Source organism: Geotrypetes seraphini, chromosome 4, assembly GCF_902459505.1.
Source record: "Geotrypetes seraphini chromosome 4, aGeoSer1.1, whole genome shotgun sequence".
Taxonomy (NCBI): domain Eukaryota; kingdom Metazoa; phylum Chordata; class Amphibia; order Gymnophiona; family Dermophiidae; genus Geotrypetes; species Geotrypetes seraphini.
Window position 1 is genome coordinate 3,475,561 of NC_047087.1, and position 23,524 is coordinate 3,499,084.

The 23,524-nt window shown below is 42.9% G+C and overlaps 1 protein-coding gene across 3 annotated transcripts in view; it reads right to left on the reverse strand.

Annotated features, from left to right (window-relative positions):
• Nucleotides 1–23,524, reverse strand: part of ZFHX3 (zinc finger homeobox 3) — a 601,913-nt gene that overhangs the window by 145,644 nt on the left and 432,745 nt on the right. For all 3 annotated transcript variants that reach the window (XM_033942405.1, XM_033942408.1, XM_033942407.1), the window contains one exon: nt 6,184–6,297. In XM_033942405.1, coding sequence (XP_033798296.1) covers nt 6,184–6,297 — 114 coding nt within the window. The remainder of the gene's footprint in view (nt 1–6,183; nt 6,298–23,524) is intronic.

The window sequence follows — 23,524 nt, forward strand, 5'->3', positions numbered from 1 at the left end:
CCCCTTCAGAGTGGTTCCTCCGTCGCGGTCCCGCCTCTCCTCTGACATCAGAGGAGGGGCGGGACCGCGCCGGAGGAACCACTCTGAAGCGGTACTAAGATCGCTAACACCGTGATCTTGCTTGCAGGCTGGAAGGTAAACAGTGCGGGGAGGCCCGGGGGGGGGGAGGAGCGGAAGGCCGAGGGGGTGGGAGCCGGAAGCCGGAGGAGGGGGGGGGGGGAAGCAGACAGCAGCACTTCCCGACTGAACCTCCCCCCTCGCCTTCTAAAGCAGGTGCGGCAGCTGCCGTTCCTGCTTTAGGGGGCAAGGGTCAGGCAAATCGGGAAGCAGTTTTTTTTTTCTTTTGAACCAATTTGAATCGATTCACCCAAAGTGAATCGGTGAACCGATTCTAATCGTGAATCGGGCAGCACTAGTCTCCACCACCTCTTCCGGAAGACTGTTTCACGCATCTACCACCCTTTCTGTAAAAAAGTATTTCCTCTGATTACTCCGTAACCTATCACCTCTTAACTTCATCCTATGCCCTCTTATTGCAGTTTCCTTTCAAATGAAAGAGACTCGACTCGCGTGCATTTACATTACGTAGGTATTTAAACGTCTATCATATCTCCCCTCTCCTGCCTTTCCTCCAAAGTATACAGATTGAGATCTTTAAGTCTGTCCCATACACCTTATCATGAAGACCACACACCATTTTAGCAGCCTTCCTCTGGACCGATTCCATCGTTTTTATATCTTTTTGAAGGTGCGGTCTCCAGTACACAATATACAATACAGTATTCCCCTGAAATTCATGGGGGTTCCATTCAAGGAACTCCTGCTAATTTTGAAAAACCGCGAATGTGGTTTTTTGTCTGTCAAAAGGCAGGGGAAGCAGGAGAGGGCAGCTGGAGAGGCAGGTGGAGCGCCGGCGAGTGAAGAAAATCACTCGCAATCTGCTCCGACCGCCTCTTCCTGTAGTAAGTCAGGCTACACCAATCAGGCTACTTTGACACGCAGCTCCTGATTTGTGTAGTCCAACTTTACTACAAGAAGAGGCAGTTGGAGCAGACTGCAAATGAGTGAGTCCGTGATTCGTGAATTCGCGGGGGAACACTGTATTCTAAATGAGTACATAATATTCTAAATGAGGTCTCACCGAAGTCTTATACAGGGGCATCAATACCTCTTTTTGCCTACTAGCCATACCTCTTCCCTATGTAACCCAGCATCCTTCTAGCTTTTGCCGTCACCTTTTCAACCTGTTTGGCCATCTTTAGATCATCAAGTACAATCACACTCAAGTTCTACCCTTCTTTCATACACATAAGTTCTTCACCCCCTGAACTGCACTGTTCCATCGGGTTTTTGCAGCCTAAATGACCTTGCATTCCTTAGCATTAAATTTTAGCTGCCAAATTTCAGACTATTCTTCAAGCTTCGCCAGGTCTTTCTTCATGTTATTCACACCATCCTGGGTATCTACTCTATTGCAGATTTTGGTATCATCTGCAAAGAGGCAAATCTTTACCAGACAACCCTTCAGCAATATTGTTTATAAAAATGTTAAAAAGAACAGGCCCAAGAACACTGGTAGCATCCCTTTCCTCAGAGCGATCTCCATTGATCATTATCCTCTGTCGCCTTCCACTCAACCAGTTCCTGACCCAGCCCTTCACTTTGGGACCCATCCCAAGGGCACTCCGTTTATTTATTAGACGTCTGTGTGGAACAATGTCAAAGCCTTTGCTAAAATCTACATACACCACATCTAGCGCACATCCTCTATTCAATTCTCTGATCACCCAGTCAAAGAAATTGATCGGATTTGTCTGGCAAGACCTACCACTAGTGAATCCATGTTGCCTCCGGTCCGGTAATCCACTGGTTTCCAGACACTTCACTATTCTCTGTTTTAAAAGTGTTTCCATTAATTTACTTACCACAGAAGTCAGACTTACAGGCCTTTAGTTCCCTACTACTTAGTTACTTTCATTTTTGTGGAGACAGACCACAACTGCCCTTCTTCAGTCCTTTGGTATCACTCCCAATTTTAGAGAAGTATTGAAAAGGTCAGCCAGCAAAGCCGCCAGAACTTCCCCAAGTTATTTCAGTACAATCTGGTCCCATTGCTTTGCCCACCTTCAGTTTAGCTTCTCACAAACATAATCCTCGGAAAATCAATCAGGGTTTACCACACCTCTATCACTATTTGCATTTGTCTTCTGCAGTCCTGCTCCCAGCAATTCAGCTTTGAACACAGAAGAGAAATATTTGTTAAGCAATTCAGCCTTATCTTTATCAGCTTCTACATATTTCTCCCCTTCACCTTTGGTGTCTCACAATGCCACTTTTTTGGTATGTCTCTTCTGGATTCAGTGTATGAGGTATATAATCCTTAACTGTAATCCAGTGTTTGCAGAAATCCAACACTTTTCTCATTATGTGCTCCCCTACTACTAAGAGAGAGACAGAGCCATCTACAGTTTCAATTTCTGTAAGCAGTCCATGCAGAAGTATTTCTGCTCTGCTTTTTATTAATTTATTGCGATTTCATGTCTGTTTTCAGTGGCTTAGGTACTCAGTGACTCCTGGCAGTGGTCTATTGCTGGAGGAAAGGAAGCAGTTCCGCGGAGTCAGATTGGTGCTTCACAGATAACCTTTGAGGGACCTGTGGAGCCAGCCTGCCATATGCCACCCTGTTCAGGCTCAGGTTCCATCCCCCTGGAGCTATCTTGCCTTCTGACCTATGTCAGAGGTTTAAGCACAAGCTGAATGTATCCGGAGTAACAGCCCTTGGGGTATCAGGGCGCAGGCTGTGTTTCCCACCCCCAGTCATGTGGAGAGGTTCCTTAGGGGCAGAGGTCTCAGATGGTGTCTGACTGGCAGTCCATAGATCTTGAAGTTTGGTCCTTGTGGAGCTTTTCTGAGGGAGAAAATCCCTTTCCTCCAGTCAGCTGCAGGGAAAAGAGCCAACAGGCAAGGCACTTCAGTGACTGAGTACACCTCCATTATTTCCTATGGGAGAATTAGGGGTGTTCCGCAAAATCAAATTTTAAGGGTTTCTGAGGGTAGGGTTCAGGTCTCCCACCTCCCCAGACCCCAAATCGTTATTTTTTTATTTTTGGAATTTCTTTTTTTTTTGCCATTTTTGGCGCAAATTCACTGGCAGTGACCATCTTGGACTCCTCAGCCCCTATTCTGTTGAATACATGTTTGGATTGCACCAGATTGCCAGCGCAGGAGCATCAATGTACCACGTGCCGCAGTGCGCTGGGGGAGGGGGAGGGAGCTTTAGACCTTGCTTCCTCCAGGTCCTTGATGATGCCGAAGGAACTTAGGGAAGTTCTGCTGTCTTCGCTGACAAACTTTTTCAATGCTTCTCTAGAGACAGGAGTGGTACCAGAGGACTAGAGAAGGGTGGATGTGGTCCCTCTACACAAAAGTGGAAGTAGGGAAGAAGTGGGGAATTATAGGCCAGTAAGTCTGATTCTGTGGTAAGCAAATTAACGGAAATGCTTTTAAAACAGAGAATGGCAAAGTTTCTGGAATTTTGTGGATTCACTAGAGGTAGGTCTTGTCAGACAAATCCAATCAATTTCTTTGATTGGGTGATCAGGGAATTGGATAGAGGGAGTACACTAGATGTGGTGTACTTAGATTTTAGCAAGGATTTGACAGTGTTCCACACAGACGTCTAATAAATAAACTGAGTGCCCTTGGGACTGGCTCCTAAGTGATGGGCTGGGTCAAGAAGTGGTCAGGTGGAAGATGAGAGAGGGTAGCGGTTAATAGACAATGATCCAAGGAAAGGGATGTTATTAGCGGTGGGCCTCAAGGTTCTGTTCTTGGGCCTGTTCTTTTTAACATTTTTATAAGCGATACTGCTGAAGGGCTGTCAGGTATAATTTGCCTCTTTGCGGATGATACCAAAATCTGCAAAAGAGTAGACACCCCGGATGGTGTAAATAATATAAAGACCTAGCAAAGCTTGAAGAATGGTCTGAAATTTGGTAGCTAATATTCAATGCTAAGAAATGCAAGGTCTTGCATTTGGGCTGCAGAAACCCAAAGGAATGGCAAATTTTAGGGGGTGAAGAACTTATGTGCATGAGAGAAGAGTGGGACTTGGGTGCGATTGTATGTGATGATCTTAAAGTGGCCAAACTGCTTGAAAAGGTGACGGTGAAAGCTAGAAGGATGCTAGGGTGCATAGGAAGAGATATGGCCAGTAGGAAAAAGAAGGTATTGATGCCCTTGTATAAGATTCTGGTGAGACCTAATTTAGAATATTGTATACAATTCTGGAGACCGCACCTTCAAAAAGATAGAAAAAAGATGAAGCTGGTCCAGATGAAGACTACTAAAATGGTGCATAGTCATCATCATAAGGCATATTAGGATAGACCTAAAGATCTCAATCTGTATATTTTGGAGGAAAGGCGGGAGAGGGGAGATATGATAGATATGTAATGCGCATGAGTCGAGTCTCTTCCTTTGAAGGAAGCTCTGGAATGAGAGGGCATAGAATGAAGTTAAGAGGTGATAAGCTCAGGAGTAATCTAAGGAAATACTTTTTACAGAAAGTGTGGTAGATGTGTGGAACAATCTCCCAGAAGAGATTGTCTGAATTGAAGAAGGCGTGAGATAGGCATGTGGCTTCTGTTAGAGAGAGGAAGAGATAATGGTTACTATGGATGGGCAGGCTGGATGGGCCATTTGGCCTTTATCTGCCATCATGTTTCTATGTTATGTATATATGCATACATATTCATCAAAACAAGTTCTTTTCTCAGTTTGACTGGTTTTATGCACTATGTCAAAAAAATGGCAGGGAAAAGATAAATACCAAACGGTATCAGAAAATAGGGAGTGAAAACACTCAATATTATAACAAAGAACACTTCCCTCTATGAGTAATAATATGATAGGAATAGCTCAGAGACACGAAGGGGCACAACAGAGGGTGAAAACCCCCAGCCATCTCACCACCCAATCATTGCTTAATCCTTCGTACTTTTAAGCTTATTTTTAAATTTCAAAAAAATTTTGGGTGAAACTCTCAATTTCCAAAAATACACTGAATAGGTGAAAAAGCACTTAGCTAAAGCTTGGTTCCTTGGTTCCAACGTGTCCACATTTCGTTATACTGCTTCAGGAAACCAAACAGCTGTGAACTCAAACATAATAATAGAAAGACAGCATTGGAGGGTGTATATTTGGAAGAGCTATATTGATGACATTTTTGTTGTATGATTGGGCACTCAATTGGAACTTGATCAATTTACAGTAGGAATTAATCAATGTGATTCAAATTTAACATTTACTCTGAGCAATTGCCTTTTTTGGATTTGATGGTCAGTACAACAATTTACAAGCTTTAGCTAAATGCTTTTTCACCTATTGAATGTATTTTTGGAAATTGAGAGTTTCATCCAAAATTTTTTGAAATTTAAAACTAAGCTTAAAAGTACGAAGCATTAAGCAATGATTGGCGGTGAGGTGGCTGAGGGTTTTTATGTCTTTGACATATTCCTATCATATTATTCCTCATAGAGGGAAGTGTTCTCGCTTTTATGCACTGGCAGCTTGAGCCCTAACCAACGACTTAGTAATTGTAAAGCCATAACTGCAGTTACAAATAAAGGTGCCTTTTACAACTGGCAGGGTATTATCCCTTCAATCCTACGCGATTCCAAGTGTTTTTCCGTGTATTTGGTGTACCTTCTAAAGTCTCTTCCAAAACGTTTTATTCCATAGGTGTTTTGGTTTCAACATATAGATCCTGGAATTTTATTATATCAAAACAGACTGAATATCTGAATGCAGCAAACTCCAAATACATATCCTTCTGTTATCCGGTATCCCACCACCCTATTTGTATATACTAATATAGTGTATATAGGAGGGGCACATCATTTCATTAAGATAAACATTATATGTCAAAAATAGAAGAGAAGCTAAACAATTCTTATGAAGCTCTCACTCAAGCTTATGATGCATTTGGAAACTTTATTCCACATCTCATGCCGACTCTCATCTTGGAAAATCAGACATTTTGTGTTTTATGTATGATTCTAGTGAGAGACCAATGCCCCAAAGCTAAGCAAGGTGAGTGACAATTAGTCCACTGAAACCTGAAGAGGCAGAGATGTTGCCACAGGATTCAATGGTATATGAATGAGGAGAGAGGAGCCTTACCTGGCCATTTGCCTGATTCTCCATCGCTCAGAATATCCTGCTCTTTGACCTCCTCCTCAGGATCAGCAATTGTCTCACTGGCTCCCTCCATATCATCGATGGATTCTTCCAACACTGAAACAAACAAGTATCAATATAAGAAATTGATATGCACATTACATCCTTAATGTAACCCTAAATCAAGAATTTCATAAGAACTTATATAAATATACATATCCAGACATGCATAACACTTGCATACATTTCTACTCTGCTCCCTCTGCACCCAAATTATCTTGGTGCCGGTCACATATACCTGGCAAGATCCCGAGTAACACAGATTTTATGTTGCTTATTCTAAGAAAAAGCAGTGGATTTTCCCAAGTCCATCTTAATAACGGTTTATGGACTTTACTTTTAGGAAATTATCCAAACATTTTTAAAATCCTGCTAAGCTAACTGATTTCACCACATTCTAAGGCAATGAATTCCAGAGTTTAATTAAGAATATAAGAATAGCCTTCCTGGGTCAGACCAATGGTTCATCAAGCCCAGTAGCCCATTCTCACAGTGGTCACTAGTACCTGGCCAAAACCCAAGGAGTAGCAATATTCCATGCTACCGATCCAGGGCAAGCAGTGGCTTCCCCCATGTCTTTCTCAATAACAGACTATGGACTTTTCCTCCAGGAACTTGTCCAAACCTTTCTTAAAACCAGCTACGCTATCTGCTCTTACCACAACCTCTGGCAATGAGTTCCAGAGCTTAACTATTCTCTCAGTAAAAAAATATTTCCTCCTATTGGTTTTAAAAGTATTTCCCTGTAACTTTGAGTGTCCCCTAGACCAGTGTTCTTCAACCTTTTTGCACCCGTGGACTGGCAGAAATAAAATAATTATTTTGTGGACCGGCAAACTACTAGGACTAAAATTTAAAAACCCCATTTACGCCCCATCTCCGCGAGCTTGGTCCCCGCAAATCATCTGATCCCATCTGCACAAGCCGCAATTATGATTTTATATTGAATGTATTTTATTAAAGTATAAAAAGAAACAATATTCTGAACAATTGTGATTTTATAAATACAAATATACAGAGCACAGATCAACAAAACCCCTGTCTCCCCTCCCCTTCACATATATCCCCTCTACTATCAAGAAAACTGAACAAGCCAAGTTATTATAGAATGCTACATAGAAATATCATGCTAACAGAATACTGCAGTCCCCAATTATGTCTCTAGTAGGCTATATATTTCAAATCTGATATATTCTAATGACAAAATAGAAATAAAATTATTTTTTTCTACCTTTTGTTGTCTCTGGTTTCTGCTTTCATCTTCTTTTCACTCTTTTCCTTCCACCATCTGCCCGTTCCATCCAATGTCTGCCCTCTCCCCCTTCCATATGTATCTGACTTCTTTCAATGCCCCTCTTCCTTGTCCATCCTCCTCTCTCCTTTTTACATCATTCATTCCAGCTTCACTGCCTTCTTCATTTTTCTCTCTCCTACACCAGATCTAGCATCTTTATCCCTCTCTCATTTCTCTGCTGACCCCCTTTCCAGCATCAATGTCTCTCTCCTTTCTCATTCCTCTCTCTCATCTGATCTCTCCATTCCACCCTGACCCCCTTCCCCTCCTGTAATCTCCCTGCCAGCTGTTTCCTTCCTTTTTTCTTTCTCCCTATCCTCCTTCCTTTTTTTCCTTCTCCCTTCCCTCCTCCCTCTATCCAACATTAACTCTCTTCCCATCCCTTTCCCTCCTCCCCTCCCAGCAGCATCTCTCCTTCTTCTCCCTTCCCTCCTCCTCTATCCAACATTAACTTTCTTCCCATCCCTTTCCCTCCTCCCCTCCCAGCAGCATCTCTCCTTCTAACTTCCTTCAAGTCCAGTAACAGCTCTCCCTTTTCCAGCACCTTCCCAGTCTCCTACAGTGGCTTCCTCCCCTTCCAGCAGCTCTTGGTACTTGCCTGCAGGAAGTTGCTGGTAAATCACTGCCCTGGCAAATAGGAGAGCTGGTGGGAGGGAAGGAAGTCACTATGAAGGCTCCCCAGGATCTTGTTCGCATACGCTGACCATCTCCCTCCACCTGCACCTGAATTTGAAGCTCTCTCCGGTCTAATCGAAACTTCCCCGCGGCCCTCTTCAGCAACTCGGCAGGGGTGGCGATCAAGACACGCTGCCGACGTCGGGACCTTCACTCTCTGAGTCCCGCCTATTTTGTTTCATAAGAACATAAGAAGTTGCCTCCACTGGGTCAGACCGAGGTCCATCTCGCCCAGCGGTCCGCTCCCGCGGCGGCCCATCAGGTCTGCGACCTGTGAAGTGGTTTCTGACCACTTTTATAACCTACCTCAAGTTCTATCTGTACCCCTCTATCCCTTTATCCTCCAGGAACCTATCCAAACCCTTCTTGAACCCCTGTACAGAGTTCTGGCCTATCACTTCCTCCGGAAGCGCGTTCCATTTGTCCACCACCCTCTGCGTAAAAAAGAATTTTCTAGCATTTGTTCTAAACCTGTCCCCTTTCAATTTCTCCGAGTGACCCCTAGTGCTTGTGGCTCCCCTCAGTTTGAAGAATCTATCCTTATTTACTCTCTCTATGCCCTTAAGGATTTTGAAGGTTTCTATCATGTCCCCTCTAAGTCTCCTCTTCTCCAGGGAGAACAGCCCCAGCATTTTTAACCTGTCAGCGTATGGAAAATTTTCCATACCTTTTATCAGCTTAGTCGCCCTCCTCTGCACTCCCTCGAGTACCGCCATGTCCTTCTTGAGGTACGGCGACCAGTATTGAACACAGTACTCCAGGTACGGGCGCACCATTGCACGATACAGCGGCATGATGACTTCCTTCGTCCGGGTTGTGATACCCTTTTTGATGATGCCCAGCATTCTGTTTGCTTTCTTTGAGGCTGTCGCACATTGCGCCGATGGTTTCAGTGATGAGTCGACCATCACCCCCAAGTCCCTTTCCAGGTTACTCACCCCTAGCAGTGTTCCCCCCATTTTGTAGTGAACATCGGGTTCTTTTTCCCTACATGCATGACCTTGCATTTCTCTACGTTAAAACTCATTTGCCACTTTTTTGCCCAGTCTTCCAGTCTCGTTAGGTCCCTTTGTAGGTCTTCACAGTCTTCCGTGTTTCTAACCCTGCTGCAGAGTTTGGTGTCATCAGCAAATTTGATAACCTCACATTTTGTCCCCGTTTCCAGATCGTTAATAAATATATTGAATAGTAGAGGTCCCAGCACCGACCCTTGCGGAACTCCACTCGTGACCCATTGCCAATCTGAGTATTGGCCCTTGACTCCAACCCTCTGTTTCCTGCCCGCTAGCCAGTGTTTGATCCATCGGTAGATATCCCCTTGCACCCCGTGGTTCCACAGTTTAAGTAGCCGTTCGTGTGGTACCTTGTCGAAGGCTTTTTGGAAGTCAAGGTAAATGATGTCTATGGATTCACCCTTATCCATCTGACTGTTTATTCCCTCAAAGAAGTACAGCAAGTTCGTGAGGCATGACCTTCCCTTGCAGAAGCCATGCTGGCTCGCCTTCAGTTGTCCATTGTTTTCTATGTGTTCGCAGATTGTGTCCTTTACCATTGCTTCCATCATCTTTCCAGGAACCGAGGTCAAGCTCACAGGCCTGTAGTTTCCCGGGTCACCCCTTGATCCCTTCTTAAAGATGGGCGTGACATTTGCTATTTTCCAGTCCTTGGGATCTCCCCAGTTTTTAGGGAGAGGTTACATATTTGGCGAAGTGTCTCTGCTATTTCGTTTCTCAGTTCTTTTAGTACCCTTGGGTGGATGCCGTCTGGGCCTGGTGATTTGTCGCTCTTTAGTCTGTCTATCTGTCTGAGGACATCCTCTTTGCTTACCTCTAGTTGTACCAGCCTTTCGTCATGTTCTCCGTTTATAATCACCTCGGGTTCTGGGATATTGGATGTGTCCTCTCTGGTGAAGACTGACGAGAAGAATTTGTTTAACCTTTCAGCTATCTCTTTTTCCTCCTTTATCGCTCCTTTCCTGTCTCCGTCGTCCAGTGGTCCCACTTCCTCTCTGGCTGGTTGTTTCCCTTTCACATACCTGAAGAAGGGTTTGAAGTATCTTGCTTCTCCTGCCAGTCTTTCCTCATATTCTCTCTTTGCCTTCCTGACCTCTCGATGACATTCTTTCTGGTGTCTTTTGTGCTCTTCCTGGTTTTCCTTTGTTGGATCCTTTTTCCATTTCTTGAAGGATGATTTCTTGTCGCTTATCGCCTTTTTAACTGCAGATGTTATCCATGCTGAGTTTCTAGTTCGATTTTTTTTGCACCCTTTCCTAAACCTTGGGACGCACAGGTCTTGTGCCTCGAGCACTGTGCGTTTAAGCAGTGTCCAGGCTTCCTTTACGGTCTTCACCTTCCCTGAGTTGCTGCTGAGCTTTTTTCCTACCATTTTCCTCATGTCCTTGTAGTTTCCCTTTCTGAAGTTGAGTGCTGTCGTTTTGGTTCTTTTCACCTTTGATGTTCCCATGTTTAATTTGTACTGGATCATGTTGTGATCACTGTTCCCTAATGGTGCTATTACCACCACTTCCTTTGCGGGTCCTTCTAGCCCGTTGAGGATTAGGTCTAGAGTGGCATCCCCTCGCGTTGGTTCCGTGACCAGCTGCTCCATGAAACAGTCCCTTATCGCCTCTAGGAATTTAGTTTCTCTCGTGCAATTTGAGTGCCCAATGTCCCAGTCTATTCCCGGATAGTTGAAATCCCCCATAACCACCACCCTTCCACTTTTGCACTCCTGCCTCAGTTCGGCTTCCAGTTCCAGGTCGTTTGCTTCTGACTGTCCTGGTGGGCGATAGTACAATCCCAATTTGATGTCAGCTCCTTCCCCTCCTGTTCGTGGATGTGGTTATCTCTGCTGGTGTCCTCGGTTGGTTCAAATTCCCTTGGTTCCTCTATGGAGCGGAGTCCTTCTAGCTCCTGTACTTTGACCTGTAGTCTCCCGATCTCCTTCTTTAGGCTAGCCAGTTCCTGACATCGACTGCATATGTAGGCCTGCCTCCCGGAAGGGAGGTAGTCATACATGTGACAGTCAATGCAGTATACTGGAAAGCTTCGCTTGCCTTCTGCTGCCTCCATAATTCCTTCCATGTGATCTAAAGTTGGTGAGCTGGAGTGTGCCCGACGTGTAGCTAGATGGAGAAGTAGAGAGAGAAGAAAAAAAGTGAGTATAGAAGAAAGGATAGATAATTTTTTTTTTTTTATATTTTTTGAATTTAATTTGGAAGATTGAAGGTTGAAAATTGAAGTTGCTGCTGAGTAGCCTGGCTCCTGGCTCCTTCTCTCGGCTTCTTCGCAAAGGCGCCCTCGCTAAGGCGAGCGCCTTTGCTGCTTGCCTTCGCCGTGCGCCGAACGGCCGCGCGCCGTTGGCTCGCCCCCTTTTAAGGGGGAGCCTGGGCACTGAGGCGACCTCTGATGTGGAGGGGGTGGGCGGAGCTTACTCTCGCCGCTACCCCGATCAGTCCTTCTCCCCTCTGTGCTCTGCCTGCTGTCCTAGTGTCTCTCTTCTCGATCCTGGCTTCTTCCCTTCTGCCTCCCGACTCTGATTCCCAACCTGAAAAGAAAAGAAAGAGAGCCGATTCTGAACGCCGCCGCGTTTCCGAACAGGCGAGACTCACAGAGGGAAGACTCACAGAGTGAAGGCCCCGACGTTGCAGCCTGTCTTGATCGCCTGAGGCTGGGAGGAACATTAGTCAGCAGGAACCGCAGTCGGCAGGAAATTTAACTGCCGACTTGATCTCGCCGGCCCTGCGCGGACCGGCAGAAATTTTCTGAGGACCGGCACCGGTCCGCGGACCGGCGGTTGAAGAACTGTGCCCTAGACTTTGTAATTTTTGATGGAGTGAAGAATCGATTCACTTGTACCCGTTCTACTACACTCAGGATTTTGTAGACTTCAATCATATCTCCCCTCACTGTCTCTTTTCCAAGCTGAAAAGCCCTAACCTTTTTAGTCTTTCCTCATATGAGAGGAGTTCCATCCCCTTTATCATCTTAGTTGCTCTTCTTTGAACCTTTTCTAGCGCCGCTATATCTTTCTTGATATAAGGAGACCAGAATTGAACGCAATACCTCAGATAACGTCGCACCATGGAGTGATTCTTAGTCTTGTTAACCATCCCTTTTTTATTAATTCCTAGCATCCTGTTTGCATTGAGAGGAAGATTTCATCATATTGTCTAGGATGACACCCAGATCCTTTTCTTAGGCACTAACCCCCAAGGTGGACCCTAGCATCCGGTAACTGTGATTCAGGTTATTCTTCCCAATGTGCATCACTTTACATTTGTCCACATTAAATTTCATCTGCCACTTGGATGCCCAGTCTTCCAATTTCTTAAGGTCCGCCTGCAATTTTTTACAATCCACATGCATTTTAATAACTTTGAACAGTGTCATCTGCAAATTTAATCACCTCACTTGTCTTTCCAATTTCCAGATCATTTATAAAGTTAAATAGCACCGGTCCCAGTTCCAACCTCTGTGGCACTCCACTGTTTACTCTCCTCCATCCTATGTTTTCTATCCGATAACCAATTACTAATCCAAAACTGATCTTTGCCACCTATCCCATTACACTTTCATTTTCTCATAAGCCTCTCATGAGGATCTTTATCAAAAGTTTTCTGAAAATCTAGATACACTACATTACATTACATAACATAACATAAAAATCTTTTTCTAGACCGCATTACCTCTCAGTTTTATGCAGTTTACAAAAGATTAGCTAAGATAGAACTAAGGACCCAAGAACTTTGAGAATAAGTAAGTCTTCAGTTGTCTTCTAAAGTGTAGATATAAACCAGACATCAATAGTAAAGGGTTTAACTCATCAACGGCTCACCTTTATCCACGTTTATTCACACCTTCAAATAAGTCAAGAAAATTGGTGAGGCAAGATCTCCCTCGGCTGAACCCATGCAGACTCCATTTCATTAAATCATGTTTGTCTAAGTGTTCTGCAATTTTTATTTTTCTATAATTGTTTCCACCATTTTGCCCGGCACTGAAGTGAGGCTTTTTTTATTTTAAATTATTTATTTATCATTTTTCAATAACATATCAAGTATTCACTTGTACAGAAAGGTAAAGTTAGGCAGAAAAATAAAATATCTATAAATTATCTTTAAAACATTAGAAAATAAGACTCCAGCATTTTTATTCAGACTACTTATCCCATATTCTGTTAAAAGAACTTTAAGATCTAGTGAACGGAACCGCTTATCAATTACTTCGTTAAAAGTAATTAGCACAAGAAGACAATTTATCTTCTCATGTACAGCTCCCCAGATCTGGAATGCGCTTCCTATGTTTTTACGGGAGGAGAAAGTGTTCGGGAAATTTAAAAGCGAATTAAAAACCTTTTTGTTCAAAGACGCATTTGCAAATTAATTAAATTTTATTATACAATGTAACTCAAGTTAATTATTTTTCACCCTTTTTTTTTTTTTTTTTTTCTCCTTATGTGTTTTCCCTGTAAGTTCTTTCTTTACTATAAAAAAAAATGTATTTCACTCCCTCTTTCCTTTTGTTTACGTTATAATTAATTAACTGTATGTAATGTTTTCGTTTTCTTACATGTATATTTTATTGTACATCGCTTAGAAATTTGATTAAGCGATTCAACAAGCAAACTAATAAACTTGAAACTTGAAAATACAATGCAAAATACAAGACAGATTATTATCTGCTATCTTAACAAAGATTTTATATATATATATATATATATATATATATATATATATATATATATATATATATATATATATATATATATATATATATATATATATATATATCTATCTATATATAGCTTAACTTTAACTCAAGTCCTCAAAAATTGCATCTGCGCATGCTCAAGGCCTTCTGGCTCTCGTTCTCTCGAGAGCCAGAAGGCCTTGAGCATGCACAGATGCTCAAGGCCTGGCCCAGGCAAGAGGCGGGAGCTTGCTTTCACTCTCACAACCAGCAGAAGGGGTAAGGAGCGTGTTTGAGAGGAAGGCGGGCGGATGTCACTTTTCAGCATGGGGGTGCGATGCGGTTCTCGCAGGGGGGGGCATTTTGGGGGGGGGGGGTTGCGATGCCGGTTTGGGGGGTGCGATGCCGGTTAGAGTCAGGGGGAGGGGGTGATGGAGCAGCGCCGGTAGCCTCGGGTGGGGGGGGGGTGTTGGTGGAATGAATCAAAGCGAGTTTCCATTCATTCCTATGGGGAAACTCGCTTTGATTTACGAGCAACTTGATTTACGAGCATGCTTATGGAACGAATTATGCTCGTAAACCAAGGTTCCACTGTATAATATTACAAAGTAAAAACTAAAGAGTATAGATTGTATAGGCTGAGAAAGGAGATCAAACAATCAAAAAGAGCTCATATTTCCCCTCCTTTTTTCAGGGAAGCCATTGACAAGAAGGTTGTAAGTTGGCTAGGATCAAAGAATACATATTTTTGCATTTGATGCAATATCACACATTTACACGGGTGATGAAGAAAGAAGGTCGCCCCAAGAGCAATAACTCCTGGCTTTAACAACAAAAATTCACGTCGACGTTTTGTGTATCTCGTGACAGATCAGGAAACATTTGTATCTTATATCCAAGAAATTCTTTCTGTTTATTTTTAAAGAAAAGTCTCAATAACCAATTCTTATTGGGTGCTAAGGCAACTGTAAGAAGAAGTGTTGCTGGCGTTGCTACTTCCCGATCCGAAAGCTCCAAGACCGTAGAAATATTAAGCAATTGTTGATCATCTTCTTTTAATTTTTCTTCCCTTTTAATTGGTAAATAATACACTCGATTGAAGGGTGGCAATAGTTCCTCAGTAATTTCTAAGACTTCCTTCAAGTAGCATTTTAACATGTCTCTAGGGGTTACGGACGTAACCCTAGGAAAATTAATTAATCTAAGATTAAGATTAGTTTTCTATAGACTATTTTTCTCCTTAAATTAATATTATCTCTCACCAGTGTTTCAGTTATTTGTTTAGAAACTTTCATTTCCTGGGAAGAATTTAATGTTAAATTTTTTAAATCTTGTAGATCAACTTTAATATTCTTAATTTCATTTTCTTGGGTAAGAATCTTTTGCTCCAGCTGAGACAGTTGGGGCTTAATTGATTTAGCTAGATCTGCTACGAGGTCCCAAATTGCCTCAAGAGTTATTTCTTGGGGTTTCCTTAATGTAAAAGAAGGTTCTTTATGAGCAAAACTCTCACCAACCGGCATTTCCTCTTGATTAGGACTCTCCTGCTCACAAACAAGTCGCGGCAATGACAAATCCTCAGGTTCCAACGGAATCCCGGGGATCCAACTCCATGCTCCCCTCTTTGCTCCCAATGGCCTCCGGGGAGAGTCCCTTACCGCCTTCCAATGATTCCTCCACCCGCGGGGAACTGGCAATCTGAGGAGGAGGAGGAGGCACTCTGGCATCGGGGCTCAAGGTAGTTTGCAGGCCCATGGAGAACACCACCATCTCGCCACGGTGCGTCTCCTGCAGGCGTGCCGACACCCCCGTGACATCCTGCATTCAGCGTAGAAGTTCATCTATACTGCTGAAACCAGCCGGGCCCGAATGTCGTGAGGCTCCAACGGCGCTACGGCCCCTCCACTTTGCCATTACTGCAGGTCAGTAGTTTAATAGGAAAAGACAATATCAGACGAGCACTCTACAGCGAAGCGCTCAGCCCTACCGTCCATCCACCATCTTGGTTCCTACCCCGGTTAATGGGACTGAAGTGAGGCTTACCAGTCTGTAATTTCCCTGATCTCCCCTGGAGCCTAAAAATCGGCGTAACACTGGCCACCCTCCAATCTTCAGGTACTACAGATGATTTTAGCAACAGGTTACAGATCACTAACAGCAAGTCAGCAATTTCATGTTTGAGTTCTTTTAGTACCCTGGGATGTATACCATCTGTCCAGGTGATTTATCACTTTTTAAACTTATTGATTTGGCTTAGTACATCTTCCAGATTCACCAAGATTTCTTTCCATTCCTCCGCATCATCACCCTTGAAAACCATTTCTGGTTCAGGTAGATCTCTTACATTTTCTTCCATAAAGACCAAAGCAAAAAATTCATTCAGTCTCTCCGCTATGGCCTTATCCTCCCTGAGCGCCCCTTTTGCTCCTGTAAAGAAAGTTTCTCTGGTTTGTTTTAAATCTACCCCTAGTCCTAGTATTTTTGGAACAAGTGATTCACTCCACTCAGTATTTTATAGACCTCTATGATATCTCCCCTGAGCCTCTCTTCTGGCTGTACATTTTCTTTGGCTAAGCCCTTCTGTTGTGCTGGATCTTTTGGCTCTTTGCTGATCTCCCTGCTGCTAGTGGGTAGCCCCACCTACTCATTTGATGTTGCACAAAGTGAAAGTCTTGAGCCCTTGAAATTTAGATCCTTAATGATGCTCAGCCACTTGCAGCATATAGCAGAATGAGTATGCCAGAGACAGGTCATGCTACTTTGCACACTCCTTCACACACTGCCTCGGAACTACTTCTTCGATTTGGCTTTCATGATTTTCAGTATATATTTTTCACCATTTTCTGAAGGGTTTCTATGTGTATTTTTTGCTTGCAGTTGCCCTCAATTATGAACACTTTTCCTGTTATATCTTCTTTCCCGGTAATATTACTGAATGTCCACTCACGTCATTCAAAATGTCTATTAGAACTTGACATCTTTAATTGAGTTCAAATATCTTTGTGTTACTGAAATATGGTTAAAGAAAGGAGAATTTTCATATCTTTATACCTCTTGTCCTCTGGCTGACTTTGCCTTCTGTGTATAACATCTTTGGGCAGGCAATTTCGGAACCAATCATTCCGTACTACTGATTCTGTAGAAATAATACTCACATTACCATTTATAAATACTCTTGCTTCTCTATCCACTACTTCTTATAGCCATCTATATGACTTAACTGATTTTGCCTTGAAACAAAGTCTTTTGCTGCTTTGGGCGATTTCAATAATCATTTAGAGTCCCCTTGTACTCACTTGGAACTAGATGTCATCTACTTTATGTCTTGATTTAATGACTGTAAGGGAATTCCCATCTTCATATACTCAGGTTAGTTCCTTAGAAGAATCCTGGTCTGATCATTTCTTCTTTAACTTGGCTGCCTCATTATGTTTCCCTTCTCCTCCTTGGATGTTTAGCAAATCCATTAGAAACTCTTCTGATCCTATCAATTCTGGATTACTTCAATATCGTTTATCTAGGTATCCCAAAGAAAACAGTACAAAAATTGAGAATAGTGCAAAACACTGCAGTTCGCTTGATCTTCGGATTGAGGAAAAACGACCACATCAGCCCTTACTACAGAAGGTTATACTGGTTGCCAATGGGGCCCGAATAATGTTCAAGTTTGCCTGTACTTGTTTCAAGCAGGTCTGGGGACTAGCACCTTCTTACCTACTACCGCATTTCGTACTACACAATCCCACATGGTCAACCAGAAACTGTAACATATTTACATACCCAAAGATCACAGTCTGCAAATACAAATCCTTTTTGGACAGGTCCTTCATGTTCCAAGCAGGTAAACAGCAGTCCCGGCTGCGTAATTACATCAATGGAGCCAGGCTGACCTACAGCGCCTTCCGGAGAGCAGTTAAAACCGTACTGGACAAATTCATCTCCTAAACAGAAGCCTCACTACTTACAAAGTTATTTTTTTCCCTCTGTCAATTCCTGTGTAATATGTTGTTCCCTTACTTTCTGCATTTTCCAATCTGCTGATTGTCCAGCATTATCCCTTGGGATGCATATATGAGACATAAATTACATACTTAAGATTCATATTTTCCTTTTAACTATTTCTTGTTAATAAGTTATACCCTCACTACTTGCATTCTGTAATTCGCTGACTGTCCAATTTTATTCAGTAATTCACTTTATTCTGTAATCCGCTTTATTCTGCAATTCACCTTATTGTCCAGCTCTATTCTAAAATTCACAGATTGTCCAGTTTTATTCCTTGGGTTGCATACAAGAGACCTAAGATTCATATTTTCCTTTTATCTATTTCTTATGTAATAAGTTGTACTCTCACTTCCTGCATTCTGAAATTCGCTGATTGTCCAGCCTTCTTCACTATGAACAACCTAGAATTTGACTGTGGTGGTATAGAAGAATAAAGTTATTATTATTATTAAATTCAACTCAACCTATTTTTTTCAATGCGTACAATCAATTTCGGATGGCTCTGCTCCTTTTAAATCTATATCAGCTAAACCAAATCGAATTTGGTTTTCTTGTTCTCTAGACTTGAAATTCCTTAGATGCTACCTCCATTGGGTAAAGGCGCTCATCATAAGAAGCTTCAATATGAATCGAATAGTTCTTTGTACAAGGCAGATCACAACTTTACATACATAACAAAAAAAAAACAACAAACTGCATTACAAAAACAGGCAATTCTACATCCATGAAGAAAAATCTCAGCACAAAGAGTACAATAAAAGGTAATCTTATCAGCAATCAAAGCCATCTGACAAAAAAGAAATGTTCTTTTAACAATCGCATCATAATTCTTACCACAACCTCTGGCAATGGTTCTTCCATGATAAATCTCTTCTGTCTGCAAGTACTACTCATCTCTTTCCTCTGCTTCTGATTATTCAATACCATTGGTTAATCCAGTTCCATTTTCACCTCTATTCACTACAGCTCTTCTGGATCTCATACCAATGGAGGTTTTTAAAACTGATTTGTCTTGATTTAATTAAATGCAGTTTGATATCTGCCATTGCTCCTAATGTTTGCAAAGAGTCTACTATTCATCCACTATTAAAAAAAGACAAATGTAGATGCTTTAGAATTATGAGGGGCGTTCAATAATTTATCTACCTCAGTAGGAAAGAAAAGTTTTCAAATTTTTTTTTGTTTTATTTTTCAATATAGTTCCCCGATAGCTCCATTTTTCCTGCAATGGCTTTAACCCCTTTGAAAATAATTATTCTGTTTGACCTTCAAACCAGGACATCACAGCTTCCTTGACATCTTCATCACTTAAAAATCGTTGTCCACGGACAGATTTCTTCAAAACTCAGAACAGAAAATAATCTGAGGGAGTCAGGTCAAGGCTGGAGGGTGGATGGTTCAGCTGCTAAAACCCACATTCTTGGATGACAGCCTGTGATTGTCACAACATGTGCACCGGCACACTGATATGAAGAAGCAGCACGTCTGCGGCGAGTTTTCCTCACCTTTTCTCCTTGATTGACTCCCACAAAGCGATCATTGTTTTGGTTATCTTGTGTGGAATGAATTCCAGAAGCAAAAGTCCATCATCCCAGAAGATAGATATCATGACTTTGCCTGCAGATTTTTCTGTCTTGAACTTTTTGGGGGTGAAGGATGACGTGTGCTTCCGCTGCATTCAAAAGCAAAACAAAACTGCAGGACAATGTACAGGGTGAAGGAATTTATTTGTAAAACAAGTACATGAGCTATAATAAATGTATCCCAAAAAAACTGGTTTTCTGATATATCACGTGCCATCAATAGAGAATCCGGAGGAAGGAGTGTTTCTTCTAAACACAGACCATGTTGGGTTCGGTCCATTTGAATATTAGGACCAGTTTTGGGGATACATTTATTATAGCTCATGTACTTGTTTTACAAATAAATTCCTGCTCCCTGTACATTGTCTTGCAGTTCAATCCATTTTGGACTCAGGATCTCTGTGATCGACCCAAGACTCATCTCCAGCCACCAAACGATGAAAAAAATTAACTTGGGGCTCCTTTTACAAAGGTGTGCTAGCCGCTACCGCCTCCTTTTAAGCAGGTGGTAATTTTTCAGCTAGCCCGCGCTATAGCGCATGCTAATCTTGTGCGTACACTAAAAACGCTTTGGTCTTCACGAAGCATCTCCAAGTTCTCCTGACAGCACTGGAGCCTCGTGGCCTTCTGACATGGCGGCACTAACCCAACTTTTCATGAATTATTTTCCAAACTATACCTGCCGAGATGCCCATTTCTTCAGCTATTCAGGAACCTTAATTCGTCCGTCTGACAAAATTAAATCCTTGACTTTCTTGCACATTTCTGTGGAAGTTGCTTCCACAGAACGTCCAATATGAGGATTATCTTCAATGGACTTTACACTCTACTTAAATTGCTTGCTTCAAAATTTTACTTTATATGATGATGGGGCAGACTCACCATAAACTGCAGTCACGCGTTCATAGATCTCCTTTGGCTTTTTCCCTTCTTTTGATTCGTATGAGGACTCACCTGACATCCTGTCTCTTGGAGTGTTAGAGTCACACTGAGCCGTAACTGTGCATGAGTAATCATGAGATATCATAACATACACAGACTTGTTTTAACACACATGCTACTTTTTTCATACTCAGCAGTGTTCTCCCTAGGGCCTTTCAGCTGGGCGGTCCGCCCGGGTAATTTAGATGACCGCCCAGCTAAATTCTGCTGCCTCCGCTGCTGCTCAACATAAAAAAAAAAGCCGTCTTGAAGATTTCACCTTAGCCCGTAGCGAACTTATGCTCCGGGGCTTTAACGTGTGTGTGCCGGCTTCCCTTCTCTTCCCTCCGAAACCGGAAGTTATGTCCGGGGGGGAGGAGGGAAGAGAAGGGAAGCAGGCACGCACATGTTAGATCCCCGAAGCATAAATTCGCTACGGGCTAAGGCAGGAGACAGGTCAGTGAAGCTTTCTATTTGCTCTTCTTGCTGCCGGGTCCTGCCTACTTTCAGTTTCCGCGAAGGCAGGACCCGGCAGCATTTCCCCCCAATCGATTGTGATCTTGGGCCGATCAGCCTTCTTCTCCGACGGCAGAATTGACATCAGGGAGAGGAATGCTGGTTGGCCCGAAGTAGGGAGAGGTTGGTGGGGGCGGTGGCCAGCGGCTTTGGGGCCTGTTCCCCGATGGCAGTGACATTGGCAGTGGCTTGGGGGAGGGCAAGGAGAAAGAAGGAGGGCAGGAAGAGAAACAGAAAAAAAGAAAGGGGGCATGAAGAGAGAAAGAAAGAAAGGGCAGGAAGAGAGGAAGAAAAAGTTGGGGGGAGGGGAATGAGGTCAGGAGGAGAGGAAGCATACAAGCTGAAAGAAGGGAAGAAAGATTGGATGCACAGTCAGAAAAAGAAAGTGCAACCAGAGACTCATGAAATCACCAGACAATAAGGTAGGAAAAATGAGTTTATTTTAAATTTACTGATCAAAATGTGTCTGAATTTATATCTGCTGTCTATATTTTACACTTTGGTCCCCTTTTATTAAACCGCAATAGCGTTTTTTAGCGCAGGGAGCCTATGAGCGTCAAGAGCAGCGCTGGGCATTCAGCGCAGCAAACTGCTATCGTGGTTTAGTAAAAAGGGAGGGGGTATATTTGTCTATTTTTGTATGGTTGTTAGTGAGGTGACAGTGCATAGAGTCATCTGCTTTGACCTCTTTGAGAAAACCCCGGAATAGGAATGATTATTAACATTTTCTCTGCGTACAGTGTGCTTTGTGGTTTTTAAAAAAAAAAATTTATTGTTAGTAGATCATTTTGACTTGGTCATTTTTAAAGTAGCTCGCAAGCCCAAAAAATAGCCAATGGTAGACTTCAGAGGGTGGTGGTTAAAGGTACCCTCTCTAAAACGTCAGAAGTGACAAGTGAAGTACCGCTCCTTTTCAACTTATTCATAGGGTACCTGACTTAGGGGCTTCAAGGTAAAATAACACTATTCGCCGCCGCCGCCAAACTATATAACATAGTGAGCGGCTCCGATTTACACGATAGTATGACGCAGGACCTGTTTTTGTTGGAACGTTGGTCATCTACCTGACAGCTGGGCTTCAACGCCAAGAAATGCAAGGTATCCATATTCAAGTTTCATCATGGTGCTCTGGTTTTGGCTCCAGTATTTGTCACTTTCGTTCACCAGGTCTCACTATCCGTTACCGTCTCATATTTTAAAGACTCACTCGTTATAATTAACGGTGATTCACACGTCTCTTCGTAATGGACATGTCCGATTTTAGCATTTGGATCTTAGTACTATGGGTTTGGTCTTTTCTGGTTTCCTTTCTATAGTATGCTTTTCGTCTGGAATCTTTTGAGTTTAGAATTACATTTTATGACGTATTTTTGTGGTTATAATTGTATGACGTCTAAATTGGTCAAGTTATCCATTCTTTCTATTATTTTTTGTCCCCTCATAGAGTGGCAGACCGCCCCGGGTGCCAGCCCTAGGGGGGTACACAGCCGGCTGGAACCAGAACCTTCCAAGCTGCTCTAAATGGCACCTGCACCTCAGCACGGCTGCCGTACTTATTCTGAAGCAGCAGCCGCACTGAAGTGCAGGAAGGTCCCACGATGACTGCATTTGCCGCCTCTGCCTCTGGAATTGCGGAACCTTGCTGCAATTCCCTGTGTCTGCCGGCCCACCTCCTCCAACGTCACTTACATCTTCCAGAGGCAGAGGCAACAGAAGCAGTCATCATGGGACCTTGCTGGTTTGGAGGGAGAGAAGAGTATAGAAGGGTGGTGGAGGGAGAAAAAGGAGGTCAGGGTGGTAAGGAAGGGTGGTGGAGGGAGAGAAAGGGGGCAGATGCTGATGGAATTGGTATGCAGGGAAAGGAGAGAGAGACATAAGGGGGAAGGATATTGGATGGAATTGGGTTGGAGGGAAAGAAAGGGGGCAGATGCTGATGGAAGTGGGGGGAAGGGAGAGGAGAGAGTGAAATGCCAGACTATGAGGGTGTGGGAGAGGGAAGGGAAGAAGAGGAGAGAGATGCCAGACCATTGAAGGAGGGAAGGGAAGAAGATGGATGCCAGAATAATAGGGGTGTAGGGAGAGATGGAAGGGAGAAGATGCCATATAGAAGGGGCAGAGAGAGGGTAGACAGTGGATGAAAGGAAGAGAGTGTCAAGACTATGAGGAAAGCAGAAACCAGAGAAGACAATGTAGAAAAAAAATTATATTTATTTATTTTTTTGCTTTAGGGGAGATGCATCGCTGTTTCTGTTGTGTTGCATTGTATACAGAGTCCAGCTTCTTGGTAGTTCAATTTAACCTTTGTCTACGTTTTTCTATTTTATCCCCCCTTTTACAAAACTGTAGAGCGTTTTTTTTAGCACTGGCCATGGTGGTAATTGCTCAGAATTCTATGAGAGTCTGAACTGTTACCACCATAGCTAAAAACCACATTACAGTTTTATAAAAGGGAGAGGGGTTAGTTTGTGATTACATATTCCATACTAGGCGAAGGTGTGTTCGAAAGACATGGTTTTCAGTTAGGATTGACTGTGTAGGATTGATCTGTACTAGTCTGGCTTGTTTAGTTTTACAATGGGTGTATTGATGTACTACTCACT